The sequence below is a fragment of the Talpa occidentalis genome, unplaced genomic scaffold (assembly GCF_014898055.3).
Source record: "Talpa occidentalis isolate TD23 unplaced genomic scaffold, MPIMG_talOcc4v2.1 talOcc4.12, whole genome shotgun sequence".
Taxonomy (NCBI): Eukaryota; Metazoa; Chordata; class Mammalia; order Eulipotyphla; family Talpidae; genus Talpa; species Talpa occidentalis.
In genome coordinates, this window is record NW_023601212.1 from 94,799,792 (window position 1) to 94,815,118 (window position 15,327).

At 46.7% G+C, this 15,327-nt stretch overlaps 1 protein-coding gene and 1 non-coding gene across 2 annotated transcripts in view; both read left to right on the plus strand.

Moving 5' to 3' along the window:
• The window catches only part of PARN (poly(A)-specific ribonuclease), a 129,895-nt gene extending 115,200 nt beyond the window's left edge, over positions 1–14,695 (plus strand). Inside the window, exons 23-24 of the mRNA XM_037507572.2 lie at positions 5,977–6,170; positions 13,797–14,695. Of these exons, the coding sequence (XP_037363469.2) occupies positions 5,977–6,170; positions 13,797–13,849 (247 nt within the window). The 3' untranslated portion in view covers positions 13,850–14,695. The remainder of the gene's footprint in view (positions 1–5,976; positions 6,171–13,796) is intronic.
• Positions 5,377–5,535, plus strand: LOC119242482 (U1 spliceosomal RNA). Its single transcript, XR_005124490.1, has one exon. It is a non-coding gene; the product is annotated as a U1 spliceosomal RNA (small nuclear RNA).
• Positions 14,696–15,327: the final 632 nt, after the last annotated feature.

A 15,327-nucleotide genomic window follows, 5' to 3' on the forward strand; every position in this document is an offset into this window, starting at 1 on the left:
TTCTTCATGTTCCTCCAGTCAGCCTTTGCCTGTCCCTCTGTGGCCCACACCATTATTGCAATTTTTTTTCCTCCATAGATTAGTTCAGCCTTTCCTAGAATATCATATAAATAGAGTTATGAAACACCTGCTCTTTTATGTGAAGACTTTATTTGTGTAGGGTGTTTTCAAGAGTCACCTATGCTGCCTATGTCACTGGTTCCTTATTGTTTTATTGCTGAATCATATTTCACTGCATGCATGCACTGTCGTCTGTCCATTCTCCAGCACATGGCACCTGCACTGCTCCAAGTTTTTGTTTCTTATAAATAATAAGGATGGCTGACTTAAAGTTCCCCTGAGACAGATTAGCAGAGTGTTATGGGAAGCAGGGAAGGAAAGGAACACTAGACACGGGGGCTGGGGAACGTTCTCGGAGGATAGTGATGTTTGAGCAGGAAGACATGGATAGTAGAGTCTTGGCACAAACAGCAATGTGGGAAATACAGGTTTTGCTTGGGCTGATAAGCTCTTGGATGGATGGACAGATGGCAGAGTGCATGTAATGGAATTCATTAAGGTAAATTTATATTGTTGACCGCCTAGTGGAAGATAAGGTTAGAGAAGCAAAAAGGCACTCAGAGACAGAGAATCCTGGGTGCAGTGTCAACTTAGGTCTGCAGTGGAGAGCCATGCAAGTTTTGGGCTGGGACTATTGGTCAGATCTCTGGTTTGGAAAAAGGTTGGCAGCATAGGAGCTCATGAATTCGGAGGGAAAGGGAGACAGGAAAGAGGAGGAGAGGAAGAGAACAATTAGGATCCTGTTTTCAGTCTACAGACAAGAGAGCAAGGACCCCATGGCAGTGGGTGAGGAAAGAACTGGATTGGATAGGACTGGAGGCCCATTTGGAAGTGGGAGAGGGTCACCATGTTGGTGGGATGTTGGTTCGGAGAGGGGAGGAACTGCTGAGAAAGCAGGGGCTTGCCACTGAGCTAGGAAAAGGACAGGTGCTGACTCCTGGGGCGCAAGCCCGATACTAGTGCTGTCAGAGGAGACGCTTAGTTAGTGGGTCAAGACAGCACTTCCTTGTGCTAATAGCCTGATGACATGTTATTACTCATGTGTGAGTGTACTTCCCTCCTAGATTGTGTTCCAGGGGTATCAGAAGATATGGGCCATTGAAATTTACTTTTCCTTATTTGTTGCACATACTTCTCAGATAGCTCCATTAATTTCCTCTGCTTTTAATTTGGCAATAATTTCAATTTTTTTTTTAAAGATTGATTATTTATTTATACAAGCACTGGGTACAGTCAGAAGCGCGGGAGGGTGAGAGAATTCACCAGAGCCAGAGCGGGGAGCAGAGCAGGCAGAAGGACTGAAGTACACTGCTGAGGGGAGCAGCGGGCGGCAGGAGAGGTCTGCGCTCCATGTGGGACCCTCACCCAGCTGCTGGGGATCAAACCGGCGCTGCAGAGGCTGCGGGCAGCTTCGCAACCCAGCGCTCAACCACTGCACCACCGGGGAGGCCCCAATAATTTCAAATTTTTTTAAAATGTCGTACAGACATTACCAAGAAGACCCATGTGCTCTTCAGCCAGATTCATCTGTCCCCATCTCCCCACACTCGCTTCCTGCTTGCTGTTCACATGTACCTTCTCCCTCCTTCCCTCTTCCTCTCCGTACACTTTTATTTTTTTCTGAACCTTTTCAGAGCAAGTTATATGCATTATGGTCCTTTATCCCTAAATACTAGAAATAAGGATATTCTTATACATAACTGAGTAGTTACCAACCTTGGTAAATGTGACATTGACATAATACTTTAATCTGCTGTTCATGTCCCAGTTTTATTATTTGATCCAATGTGATCTTTACAGCTTTTCCCCCTCCAGTGTCAGATCCAATCTGTGATAATGCATTGCATCTAGTTTTCTTGTCTCCAGTCTCTTTTTTTTCTTTTAATGACAATGACATTTTTGAAGATCACCAGCCTTCCCCTTCTTTTTTTTCAATAAAATGTCTTTCATTTTGGTTTGTTGATGTTTCTTTGTGACGAGGTTCAGGCTATAGAATCCTGACCAGAATATTCTTTTTTATTTATTTTTTTAAAGATTTATTTATGCAAGCACTGGGGTACAGGCCAGAGGCGCCGGAGGGTGAGAGAATTCACCAGAGACAGAGCAGGGAGCAGAACAGGCGGAAGGACTGAAATACACTGTGAGGGGAATAGCGGGTGAGGCAGGACAGGTCTGCTGTGCTAAGTGGGAATCTCCTTGGCCGGCCGGGAATCGAACCACTGCTGCAGAGGCTGCGGACAGCTTCACAGCGCTGCGCTCAACCCGCTGCACCACAGGGGAGGCCCCACTGGAATATTCTGTGTAAATATTCTGTGTCCTTCTCGGGGTATCAGTCTGTGAAGACGCACTCTAAGACCACACACAGATCCTGCCTGTCATCAGAATATCTCCCCACATTTAGCATCTTTTGCATTCTTTATGTGATGGTTGCAAAAGGGCAACTCACCAACTCCAGCTCTTGTCCTCATTTACCCTTTTATCTTCCGCTGTTGGCTTAAGGGCTCTCCTTCCCACCCTCTCGTCTCCTCCTCTCCCCGCCTTTTGTATCCATATTGCCCTTTGATTCCATTTTTTCCAAATATCTAGACTTTATTTTTGCCCACAGAAGTTCTGGTGCTCCAGGTGTCCCAGATCTGACCAGTGGGAGCTCTTTCAAAGCGGATCCTCTGTCTTGTGAGGTCTCATCATTTCTGGGCCGTTTCTTACTCTCTGGGGCTACAAGATGTTGCAGCCTCCTCTGTTATCCACCATGGCATCGGCCACTTCCTGGAGGAGCCCTGATTTTTTTTAGTGGAGTCTGGTATTCGAAACTAAGGTCTGGACACGAGGTGGGCTCATTGCTTCTGGGGTTTGTTTGCTCCTAGGCGCTTTCAGTGGACAAGCTGGGAGGTGTGTGAGGGTGTGTACACACACACACACACACACACACACACATGCACACTCCACATGTATATGTGCACACACAAGCCTACAAAAGAAGTTTGTGTTTGTTTGAGAATACCTCACCCCACTCAAGATTGAGAATACCAGGCTCATAAACAGCACTTTTGCTCTTTGTATTGTTCATCTTTTTCACTGGAAATCATTCTGTATCAATTCTCTGAGATTTTCATTCTTTCTCGAAACTGCTGGTGCTTTGTGGATTGCTTGTGCTATAACTTATTCAACCAGTTTCCTATATTTGGGCACTTAGACTCTTGGTAACATTTTTGCAATTACACATAAAGTTGCAGTGAATAACCTTGTGCTTATATATCTTGGCATTGCTGGAAATGTTTCCTCTGAATTCTGCAAAGTGGGATCATTGGCTCAGATAGCAAATAGATATGCAGTGTTAGCTATTGCAACTATCCTATCCCTAAGAGTGAGTTGTGCCACGGTGCATTCTCACCAACTAAGTATGAGTGCCGGTTTCCCCAGTGTCACCAGCAGAATATTATATCAAGCTTTGGAATATTTTTGCCAACCAAGTGGGTAAGAAACGATATTTCAGTTTTTTGCATTATGAGCAGAGTTGAGCATCTTTTGGTGGCTTGCCCATTTTTCTGTATTTTTGTTCTTTTTTTTACTCTAATTTTGAGAGTTAGATATATGTAAAGGACTTGAGCCCTTTATTTATGACATATCTTATGAATATTTTCTTTGTTTTTTTTCTTCTTTTTTATTTATTTTTTTTCTTATAAATATTTTCTACTGGCTTGTCGTTTGTCTTTTGTCTTTCCTCATGTCTTCTAATTTTTTATGGTAAAGGATTTTTATTTTTGTGAGGTCAAATTTATAACTCTTGGGCATCTGGGCTGTGAGTGTTAGTAAGAAGGCCTTTCTCACCCAAGTTTTGGAAGAATTCACCCATGGTTTCGTCAGTAGTGTAGTGTCATGTCTTACATTTAGATATTTAGTCATTTGGTACATGTGAGGGGTGAGTCTCATCCTTTTCCACTTGACTTTTTTAAAAGTCCATCTTTGCCCTGGTCATTTGAGATACCACCTTTATCATACCCTGGCTTTTGGACTTTGTATTTCTTGAAGTATTTTTAATGCCAACGCTTCCAGCCGAGTTTTCATTAAATGTTTACATCCCACAGGCTACCAGGCTCCAGTATTTACTGGAATCCAGAGGAATTTTTAGGACTCTTGCCCTTTTGTAGTATTGATAGAGGAGTGTGGGCCCTCAATATTTTCTTATTTTTTCCCTCAAGTTTCCAAATTTTATCAAAATGGGAATTTTTTTAATCCTTTTTGAAGATATTTTCAGTTTTTAACTAAAACTTCAGCATGGATTTTTAACATCACCCCTCCCCCCCATTTTTCCATTGGTATGTTGACTTTTCTCCTCCATAGAAGAGAGGTTTCAGAAAGCTTGCATGTGATGGATGTGCAAGGAAGAAAAAGGGAAGGCCAGTGGCCTTGAGGCCTTGTGGTCCAGGCCTTGTTCACTTCCCTGTGTGTTTTTTTTTTTTTTTTAAGATTTATTTATTTATTTATACAAGCACTGGGTACAGTCGAAGCGTGGGAGGGTGAGAGGATTCACCAGAGCCAGAGCTGGGAACAGAAAAGGCAGACTGACGAAATACACTGCTGAGGGGAGCAGTGGGTGGCAGGAGAGGTCTGTGGCACCATGTGGGACACTCGCCATTGGCTGGGGATGGAACCAGCGCTGCAGAGGCTGCGGGCAGCTTCTCAGTCCAGCGCTCAACCGCTGCGCCACCAGGGGAGGCCCTTCCCCGTGGTTTTTAAGAGCTGCCAGGTAGGCTGTTTATTGTCCATCTTCGTGTGTGCAAGTGTACAGGTGTAAAGTATAGAGAAGACGAGCCTAAGGTAGGAGCTGGAGACACATGAATAATAGGATAGCCCGTTTTTAATGGGTTGCATTTTTAAGTGCCCACTTCCTAGGGAAGGCTTAATGGGGAGTCTGCTCTCTCGCCTTCCTCCCCCTATTCCTGTAAGTGGAATAACTTGATTTATTTTAATGCTTTTTATAACTTGGGGGCTATAAGGAAAAAAATCTATTTATAAGCTCCATTTAGAGGAGACAGGACTCACGCTGGCCATGTGGTCTCTGTTTTTACCAAGTTATATTTCAGGAAACATATTTTCTTAGGGAAAAATCAGGACATGTAATCCAATTTAATTTAACATGTCAAATCCTATAAAGCTTTAAAAACGAAGCCAGGTTTAATTATAAATTTAACAAGTCACCTTTTTGAAATAGAAAAGAATTTCTATGAATTTCGTTTTGTGGAATACGCCCTGAAAGTGCATTCAGTCAGATGTGTGAGCAGTGTGAGAGCTGACAAACTCTAGAACCTTTCTAGAATACCTACCTGGCAGGGGTGATACCATGATCACGAAGGTGGTTTTCCCAGGGCGAGGCTTATCCATTGCACTCCGGATGTGCTGATCCCTGCGATTTCCCCAAATGTGGGAAACTCGACTGCCTAATTTGTGGCAGTGGGGGACTGCATTTGCGCTAAAAAAAAAAAAAAAAAAAAAAAACAAAACCCTTTCTAGAACCTCTCACAGCGTGCACTGTGTATCTGTGAGACAGTCACGAAGGCAACACGGCTGTCTTAGGACTCGGTGCAGTTGAGACTCTTTTGCTGTGGTGGTTCAGCTCTTCTGTTCTTCTGTTAGAATAGTGTCACCAAAATGGAGACTGGGAACTTTCCTTAAAATTTCTGTTTTCTTAAGTACCTGTATCCACAAGCATAGCTTAGAGCTTTCTTCTGAGTAAGCCTGTCACGGGCAGACTCAGACTTCATTTCATAATAAGGCCTTTAATGTGTGGGTGGCAGCTGCCCTGCTGTTGATTGCTAGTTAAGTGTTAATAGAATTAAGAGCATTAAAATATTTTTACAGGCTAGTCTTCCCGCCACTCTTAACACCTTTCATGCAGTTCCACTGTTTGCATTTCAGTCTCACAGCTACCAGCACAGGAGGGAAGAGAAACCTGAGTCTCAGTGAAGCAGAAGCTGGCTTGGAGGCCATGGTGTCGGGGGATATTTCTGACACTGAGCTTGAGCAGACAGATTCCTGTGCAGAGCCCCTCTCAGAGGGAAGGAAGAAGGCCAAGAAGTTAAAAAGAATGAAGAAGGACCTTTCCCCAGCAGGTTTGTATCGGCTCTTACTAAGGACAGGAATTGTGTTTTCTTCAATGCCCTAGGAACTTATGTTTGGGGGAGAAGTTACAGAGGCCTCAGTGGGTGGTAGAGTCCACAGGCAGGTGTCTCTAGGATCAACTTAATTTAATGGGAGGAATCCCCCAAAAGTTCCTAGCTTTTAGCGGGGGTCTCCTTCTTAGAGATGTTGGTGATCTCTCCTCCGTGGTTTAGAGGTTTTGCTGATATGTTCAAAGTAGCCTCAGTATCTTACATATGCATTTAAATTTGCACAGAGACCTACTCCTACACATGTTATTTTCAGTAGCAGTTTTCACTGTTCGCAGCAAAACCCCAGACAGCCCGGGTTTCTCTCTTAAGCAGAATTATATAAGGAGCAGAGAAAACCGGAAATGAGCACATGTGGAGAGAGCCTACTGTGTGCTAGACACTGCTGCAGGGCCTTTTCTCTCCTCATGTCATTTGATTTTCACAGCAACTGTGAGAGAGGGAATTATCATCCCTGTTTTAGTGATGTGTATGTTTGGGCTCAGAGAGGTTAAATTTTGGCGGGTCGATGGAGCTAGTAAAAAGCAGAACCAGAAGGTGAGCCCTGGCCTCACTGAGGCCAAATCCCCTATCCTCTTTGTCACCCAGACGTGCTGTGCAAGGTTGGTGACCGTTCTCCGCCCTCCATACCCAGACCCCATGCGGTGGCGAGTGCCAGGTGAGGAAGGGGCTGGCTTGTCAGTCTCTCCAGACATGGCCTGATCAGGCAGCAGTTGCGGTGTCAATCATTATAGCTGTGCTGAGGGCCCAGGACTGCACTTCCTGCCTGACAAAAATTCCCTTAAACTTCAGGTAGTCACCAGGGTCCCCTTGACAATTAAGAAAAAAAGGCCCAAAGGGTTACGTGACTGGCCAAGGTCACAGAGCCCTTAAGTCTGTCCTGCAAAAGAGATCATGCTTTTAAGTCACCTCTTGGGATGACCTGCCTCTCTTCCAGACAGTTGCCTTGGTCAGCAGAAGCAACCATCAAATCAAAAGGTGGTAAAGCAATGGAAATGCATTCAGACCCAAGCTAAGATTTGCTGTTTGATTAATTCCTCTTTTTGCATGTGCCCCAATCTGATTATAGAGCGTCTTCTGAATCTCATTGCTATTAATGAAATCAAAGAAGCAACAAAAGTGTTGCATATGCTTTTAGACATCAAGCCTGACTGTCACCGGGAACATCCTCGTGGCTGGGCCAGGATTGTGTAGTTTTAGTTGCCTCCTGGAATCTGGTATCTGCCTCCATTTGCCTCCTTCCTCTCCGTAAATGAAGTGGTGGAGAAATTTTTAATCTGTGTCAGCCTTGGTACCTTGTTACCACCACCACATTGCACCTGCTCAACAAATGTTACATATAAATGTTAGCCTGACTTTTAAAGATCACACCAGGCATGATGGGGAATTTGATTCTCTTCTGAATTTTTGTGCTTATCTGTTACTTCTTAGGGACAAGATTTTAGGTTTTTTTCCTTCAATCTCAGCATAACCTTAAAGATATTAGGATACCTAATAATAGACTGCATTAGCAGACAAGCTCCTTTTATAACTTTCATCATTTTAAGTGAAAAATTTCTATGAGTTATTTGGGGTTTTGAATTTATAATATCTTCATTAAAATAGTTCCCCCCCCTCCCATTGACAGTAAAACTGTCACTGCCATAAGATTTAAGCTAAAAAAAAAATTATAGATTTTGTGCTTCTTTGTCAGTCCTGCTAAAAAAGAAAGAGAAAGAAACACCTTGACAACTTTGAACTGAATCAGGCCACTCAGGATCGCTGAGCTTGCTCCAGGAGCACCCCCCTGGGGAAGCCTCTCTGCCACCGAAGGCTGGAGCTTAATGAGTCCTTGTGAGCAGCTCCAGTCAGTGTGTAGTCCTGATGGTCTCGGCATGATGTAGGAAAGAAATGGGCTGATCCTGCTGAATCGGCCAACTTTGGTTGCTCAATTACTTTAATCGGGTCCTAGAATGAAAGAGAGTACACAGTTCAGCCCGTGAGAGGGTTTGTGTTAAACTCTCGAAGGTCCAGGATGTCCCTCGAGCAGGCAGGGCTGGTTTGGGCATGGGCAGGAGCCATATTAGACGACCAAGTGCTACCTGGGGCAGCCTATCCCGCAGGGACAGGCTCTAAGCGTGGAGTATGAGCCCTTCCCCTTGGGTGACTGGGCTGGGCACCCAGCACTGCAGCACACAGGGCAGAGAAGGTGGTGCTCCCCCTGCAGAGAGTTCTGCTTTCAGGGAGACAGTCATAAAAAGTAGAACTAGGTAATATCAAGCACTATCATAATAATCCCGAGACAATTGATCCGCAATAAATCCCAGACAAACAGTATCATCTTTCTTAGTTACACGTCTTACTATCCAAGGTACACAAAGAATCTTAAGTACTGGATCTCTTCCCAGATAGCACAGTGACCCAAATTACCATTCACTGAGTTTATGTTATATACCTGACATCCTTTTTTTTTTTAATATTTTATTTACTTATACAAAACCGGGGTACAGGCCAGATGTGCAGGAGGGTGAGAGGATTCACCAGAGACAGAGCGGGGAACAGAACAGGCAGACTGACAAAATACACTGCTGAGGGGAGCAGCGGGCGAGACAGGAGAGGTCTGCCACTCTATGTGGGATTCTCACTGGCTGGCCAGGATATAACCCGCGCTGCAGAGGCTGCAGACAGCTTCACAGTGCGGCACTCAACCGCCTGCACAACCAGGGAGCACCCCCCCCCCTTTTTCAACCTCGTGTAGTCCTTATCAAAACCCAGTAAAGCATAGACATTATTTCCATTTTGTAGAGGAAACCGAGACCCAGAGTTCCAAACTTGGGAAGTCTTATAAAGGGCGGGGATGTAGGCTGTCTGACCCAGCACACCCTATGCTGATCTGCAGTTTGTAAAATGTGCCCGAACTTCAGAGGAAGCAAAGGCTTCTTTGCAAAGGAGAGTATTTCTGGAAGCTGTTCTAGATCAGAAACAGTGACAGCCTGGAGTTTGAAATGATGACGTCATGTGATAAAAATCCAAGCTGCCACTCCCTTGCGGTGTCTATGTTATATGCGTATTATATACCTGGTAGAGATATTTCTCTTAGTATTTTCTTCTATATGTTGTTTCTCTCCTGTTTTCAAAAAACAAATGTATAATGTAAGCCTTCTTTTCTATTATGATTCATGTAAGTTGATAGCCCTATCTGCTCATGCGCTGTGGAATTTAAGGTACATTCTCGGCTAGTAGGTAAAAAAAAGCAGTTCTGCATGCTGTTTCTTCTGGAATACACTATCTCTAGGAAACGTTCCCCAGACAACATTTAATGGATGGTTTCCATAGCACACTTGTTCTTGCTGAGTAAGTGAATAATGCTCTGGGTCCTGGGGAAACCCCAGCCTGGCCTCACCCCCTCACTTCTCCAGGAAATGGCAGGGCCGACAGGGAGTAGCCTGATACTGGCCAGACTTGTATTGTCCAAATACTGTCAGGCAGCCCACAGGCTGGAGGGTCCTTAGCACTATGCGCGAAGGTGCCAGTGCTAAGTCAGCACGTCAACTTGTGCTGACTTCTTGCAAGGAGATAGACCTTTAAAGCCATGTTAGACCTTTAAATGTTTGCCAAGAATATGAGTTTGACTGGAGTCTTGCCTCATCTGCCAGACTCTTCAAGCTTCCGCCCTTGGGTCACAGGATAAAAACTTAGGACCTTCTCAGAGCAGCAGGCGCTTCAGCTCACAGGTCTCCTGAAAGTCAGAGGCAGGTTCGAGGCTGCCTTGGCCCTTTAATTGCTCCATTAAAATGTGACTTTTCTGCCCCTGGAGGCAGCGGAGGCTTCACCCTGGGAGCCCATCTGTGCCTCCCTTCCTGCTGGAACCTCTGGATCCCCAGTAGCACCCAGGGGAACTCCCCTTCATGGTCTGGGAAACCACCCCAGAACCAGCCCTCTGGGGCACTTCCTAGTGTAAAACTTCGGTCTGGCACCCAAAGGACCCTCTACATACTGAATTCCTCTCTGCAGAGGTAATTCATGACAGATTTCCAGGCTGAGGCTTTGCTTTGGAGTCCCCTGAGGGCAGAGGTATCTTGCTTCCCAGAGGGCCGCCCTCCGGCTAGAGGTGGGTGAAAGGGAGAACCAGCAGAAACATTCGCTTGTGTGGTCACTGCTTCTTCATTTCTTTTGTTAATGAAAAAAAAAGGGGGGACTCACTGTGAAAATGTGTACAGTGAAGAATAACAGAAGAAAGTTCACCCCACGGTGCTAACACTTGAAATCCTGGCAGTGAGTGTTCTCACTCTGCCTCTCATTTTTTTCTATCTAGTTGGCGTCACACTTTGTATACAATTTAGTATCCTGTTTTTTCCCCATTTAAGAAACTCTTGGTTGAATAATTTAAATTCTCTCAGCAATACACTTTATATTTAAATTTGGCTGGATTTTTAAAAAACAATCATAATATCTTTTGCAGAATCAGCTTAATTAAGATTTCATGTACATGCAATAAATTTCATCACTTTGAAGTGAACAGTGTGGTGAGTATTGACACACAATCAGAACCATCACTGTGGTCAAGATACATAGCAACTCTCCTTCTAGATGGTTCCTCATGTCCCTTGTAGTTAGTCCTTCCTTCCCTACCCCTACACCCTGGCAACCACTAATCTGCTTTCTGTTACTGTGATTTTGCCTTTCCAGGATGCCAAGAAATGGAATTATAGAGGAGGGAGGTAGTCTCTTGGGTCTTTCATTTAGCATAATGCACCTAAGATCCATCCTTGTTGTGGTGGGTATCACAACTTCCTTCTTATTGCCGAATTTATGGCCATATCAATGTTCGTTTACCCATTTGCCGGCAGAAGGACTTTTAGGTTGTTACCAGTTTTTAGCAACGAAGAGTCAAGCTGCTATCAACATTTGTGTCCTGCATTTTGTAGGAACTAAGTTTTCCTTTGGGGTGAACGCCTCAGAGTGGAATTACTGGGTCGTTTGAGAAGTACATGTTTAACTTGATAAGAAACAGCACACATTTTCCAAAGTGGCCACGCCATTTTGCATTCCCAGCCACAGGACAGAAGGTTCCAAGGGCCCTGCCCTTTGCCAGAACCTGGAAGTGTCCAGCTTGGTTGTTCCCAGCTGCGCTGATGACTGGTTTCATGTGAGCAATGGTACCTCTTTGTGACTTCGACTTAATTTTTCTAATGACGAATGATGCTTCATGTGATTATTTGCCATCCCAGTTTCTTTGTGGCGTATCTTATCAAATCTGCCCCTTTTTCCCAATGGGTTGTTTGTTTTCTTATTGAGTTTTGAGAGTTCTTTCTGTATTCTGGACACAAGTCCTTTTGTGTGTTCTGCAAATATGTTCTTCAAGACTGCATTCTCTTAACAGTATCATTCAAAGAGCAGATGTTTTAAATTTTAATGAAATCCACTCTATCTTTTTTTTTTTTCCCTTGGATTATGCCTTTGGTGTGTCATACCTAAGAAGACTTGGCCTGACTCAAAATTGCAATGATTTTCTCCAGTGTTTCTTCCTACAAGTTTTATAGTTTAAGGTTTTATGTTTAAGTCTACAATCATCTTGCATTAACCTTTGCACATGACAGAGCTGCGAGTTGAGCTCCATTATTGCAGGAGGCAGACAGCCTTAAGATTCTGCTTAAAAAGTTGTCCCTGAATTACTCTTTGCCTTCCAGTAAAACTGGGCTGTGAAAATGAGCTCCCTGGAAAACAGACCACAACTCCTTATCCAGTAGCTTTGAGACTGATCCCTCACCATCTACGGTCTTCCTGTCTGGAATGTGCTGTAAAGAGCAGTGCCAGTGGCCTCCAGTCCCTCCCTCTGGGTCTCCTTAGGTGGCTCCTGAAGTTCTGGGTCCTAAGCACACATCATTCTCACTCAGCAGCTGCAGCTTTTAGGCGTGAAAACTAGCGTCTCTGCTGCAGGCTGCCGCTCTCTGCACAGAGAAGAACCGTGTCCGTATCTGGCTACCTCCTGGATGCTGAGAAGCTGCTCTGCACCAGGAGCCTGCTGAGTCACAGGTGCTCCGTGGCGATGTAGAGGCTTTTTCAGGCCACTTTTACAACAGATGAGTCCTGAGAGTCATTCCAGGTCAGGGCTGGTGAGAGGGTCAAGCAGATGAGCCCATGCCAGTGCCTGTTCTTTCTCCCGCTGTTCCCCGCCACTCTCCAGGGTCCCTCCTGCGGGTGAGGTAGCCAGTGCTGGTGCCAAGGGCAGTTACAGGTGTGACTGTGCAGCTGCTCTTGGCCGCTTCTCTTTTCCTTGCTTCTCAGCCAGTCTTGGTCTCCTTCAGCTCCACGTACATGGCTGCCTTTAGAGCGGCTAGTTGGCTGCTGGAGTATTTCTTTGGTCTATGAATTGTCCAAATGCTGTGGTCAGTGTTTATTTTCCTCCCTACAATTAGGCTCGCAGGGCTGGTCACGGCGTGGCTGGGCTGCCGGCAGCCTCAGTGTGTGCTCGCCATATTCATCCTCTGTAGTCCTGACCAGGCCGCCCCTGCCCAGTGCCACCTCTCGGGAGCGTGCTCAGGGAGGCCAGAGGACCCAGGGCAGCAAGCCCCAAGCCCCCTTCTCCTGTCTCTGGATCCCATCTCAGCCAGTGGTCAGCAGTGGGAATTCCAGTCTTCACTGCACTCCTCCTGCTGTGGCATGCGCTAGCCCACTCCTCATTAGGAGGCTTCTCTCCACTGCGTGCTTTCCTTGTTGGGGTCTGTCCATTTTAGGCACCATCAAAGATTTCTTGCCCCTTTTAAGCCCTTGGTGAGTTTGTAGCTGAGGTGGGCTTGCCTGCCAGCCCCACTTTATGACATCCAAAAGGCCTACCCCAGCCTGGTGTTTCTCCTGTTGTGAACATACTCCTGACTGACTCACCTCCCTCCCTCCAGACAACGGTGGCCCAGGCCTGGTGCCTCCTGTGCTGCTGTGGAAAGTAGCACGAGTGGAGAAGGCCTTCCCAGGGGGTCGCGGTGCTTGCAGTGAAGAGTGGGCTCCCATCCAGCTGGGAGACCTTGGTGTGGAGCTGAACTTGGAAAAACCCTTGAGCTTTATTTTGCTCCTGTCAGGGATCTCTGCACCCCCCACCCGTCAGCTTCCCTCCACTGTGAGGCCCAGTCCCGGGAGTCCTCCGGGTGTCTGCTCATCTCCGCACAGGGAGCTGCTCATTGGGGCCTCAGTGCTGCCAGGATCCAGACCGCTCTCCACTCCTTGCTGTAGAGGGCTGGTCAGCTCCCTGCCTCTCTGAGGCGGTTTTGCATTGAGCATAATGCAGAGAAAATGAACCCGTATAGTTCAAATGGGGGTAGCGATACCACGGTGCTGGGCTCTCGCGAACGCAGATGAACTGCAGAGTATGGTGCTCAAGCGTCACATTTTAACTCCTGTAAAGAGATAACCAAGGCAGGGCAGGGGGCACGTGATTAACCTACCCCCACATGTCTGGAGTTTCACCTGTTTTCGGGGCCTGCTCTCCATGGACCAGACCTGCCGTGGGCCCCTCCAGGCCTGACTCTGCTCCTTGCTGGCCCTTCCCTCCCCATCCTGGCCTCCTGATCACCTGGTTCTGTCCTTTCCCCCCAGGAAGCATCTCAGACGGTTCTGCCAACCTCTTTGAAGTTCCCGACACGTGGTAACCGAGGCCCAAGGGAGCCGTCGCTGGCGCTGAGCGGAACCGCGCACACTAGGAAGCCATACCGTATTTCACTGGATAGAATGTGGCCTGGGAGGGGTTTGCAACCATGTCTCCTGGGGGGACAAAACCAGTTTTTATTTTTGTGGCTGCATTTCTTTTTCTCCTTTTTATATCAACTGTCTGCTGCCAGCACGGCTGCAGGCTGTGGTGACCGTGCCCACCATTAGCCAGTCCATTGTCTGTTGCTCATCTGACACTTTTGTCATAAACTGTTGTCTTCAAGAGTCCACCCGGGGGAAGGTCAGCTGCGAGCTGGGCAGAGAGAGGCAGTGCTGTGGGTGCTGTGACCACAGGTTTCGGGGGACTGTGCTGCCTCCCTCGGGGGCCCTCATTCTACTCCTGCTGACTTGAGGGCCGTCTTGGGCGGTGGCCATAGCCTCCTGCCTCCCCTCAGAGCTGCCTGAAAACATTAAGTTCTCCAGCTTGTTTTACCAGCAGGAACGTGTCTACTTGTCCACCCCGAAGGAACCGAACGCTGCCTGCCTTTGGGACTCGCTTACTCCCCCATCTTGTTTCCTGCCATGAGCTGCTCATGGGGGATTGTCCGTGCAAAGCCCGACTATTTCCACGCGCTGCGCTCGCGCTCCACGCCGGCCTGGCCGCCTCTGCATCTGGGGCAGTGAGGTCCGACAGCCCCACATGGGCGGCCTCCTCTGTGAGGCCATCGCAGCAGCGGTGGGACCTGTGGATCCACTCACTAGATCCGCTTCATAGAGATCATTGTTAGATATTTAACGTTTTTGTATCATGGAACTAAAAAAAAAAACTGTATTTCCAAAAGATGAAAATTAAAGAAATTTTCATAGGATTTTGGTTTTCTCTTTTAAATAAGTGAGTGAGGCTTGAAATACTACATGATGGATTTCTCTCGAAGCTCACCTGTAAAAAGCTCTGGTAAGGCCACTAAGCCTGGTGTTTATCGGTTTATTTTAATTGTTTACCTCTGAGCCCGCTGTACCTACCTTAATGAGTCAGGAGTAGAGCCCCCTGGGAGTGACCATATGGGGGGCTTCATCCTTTCCACAGTGGGAGGGATCTCTCTGGGCTTGCAGATCTGGGGTCAGAATTCCCCGTTGTCACAGAAGTCAGATTTGTAAGACCTTTCCCCCATGGCCTCTTAACACACCCCCATCCTGGTCCTCTCCTCCCTAGCCTCCTACTTTGATAGCCACAAAGTTGCAGACCCAAACTCAGCAGGAGGCGCGCCCACCTTCTTCAAAGCTATGGTTGCTGAGCCGGGAAGTGTGATGGGGACTGAAGACAAACAGTAGTGGGAAGGGGTGGAGAGACCCTTGTCAAGGTCACCCAGCTTCAAGGACGGCTGGGACTGGATCCTGTAGAGACACATCCTGGATTCTTCATGGTCTGGGAAGAAGGGGGAGCAGAGAGCCAGGCTGTCCCTCCATAGGAGGGTCCAGG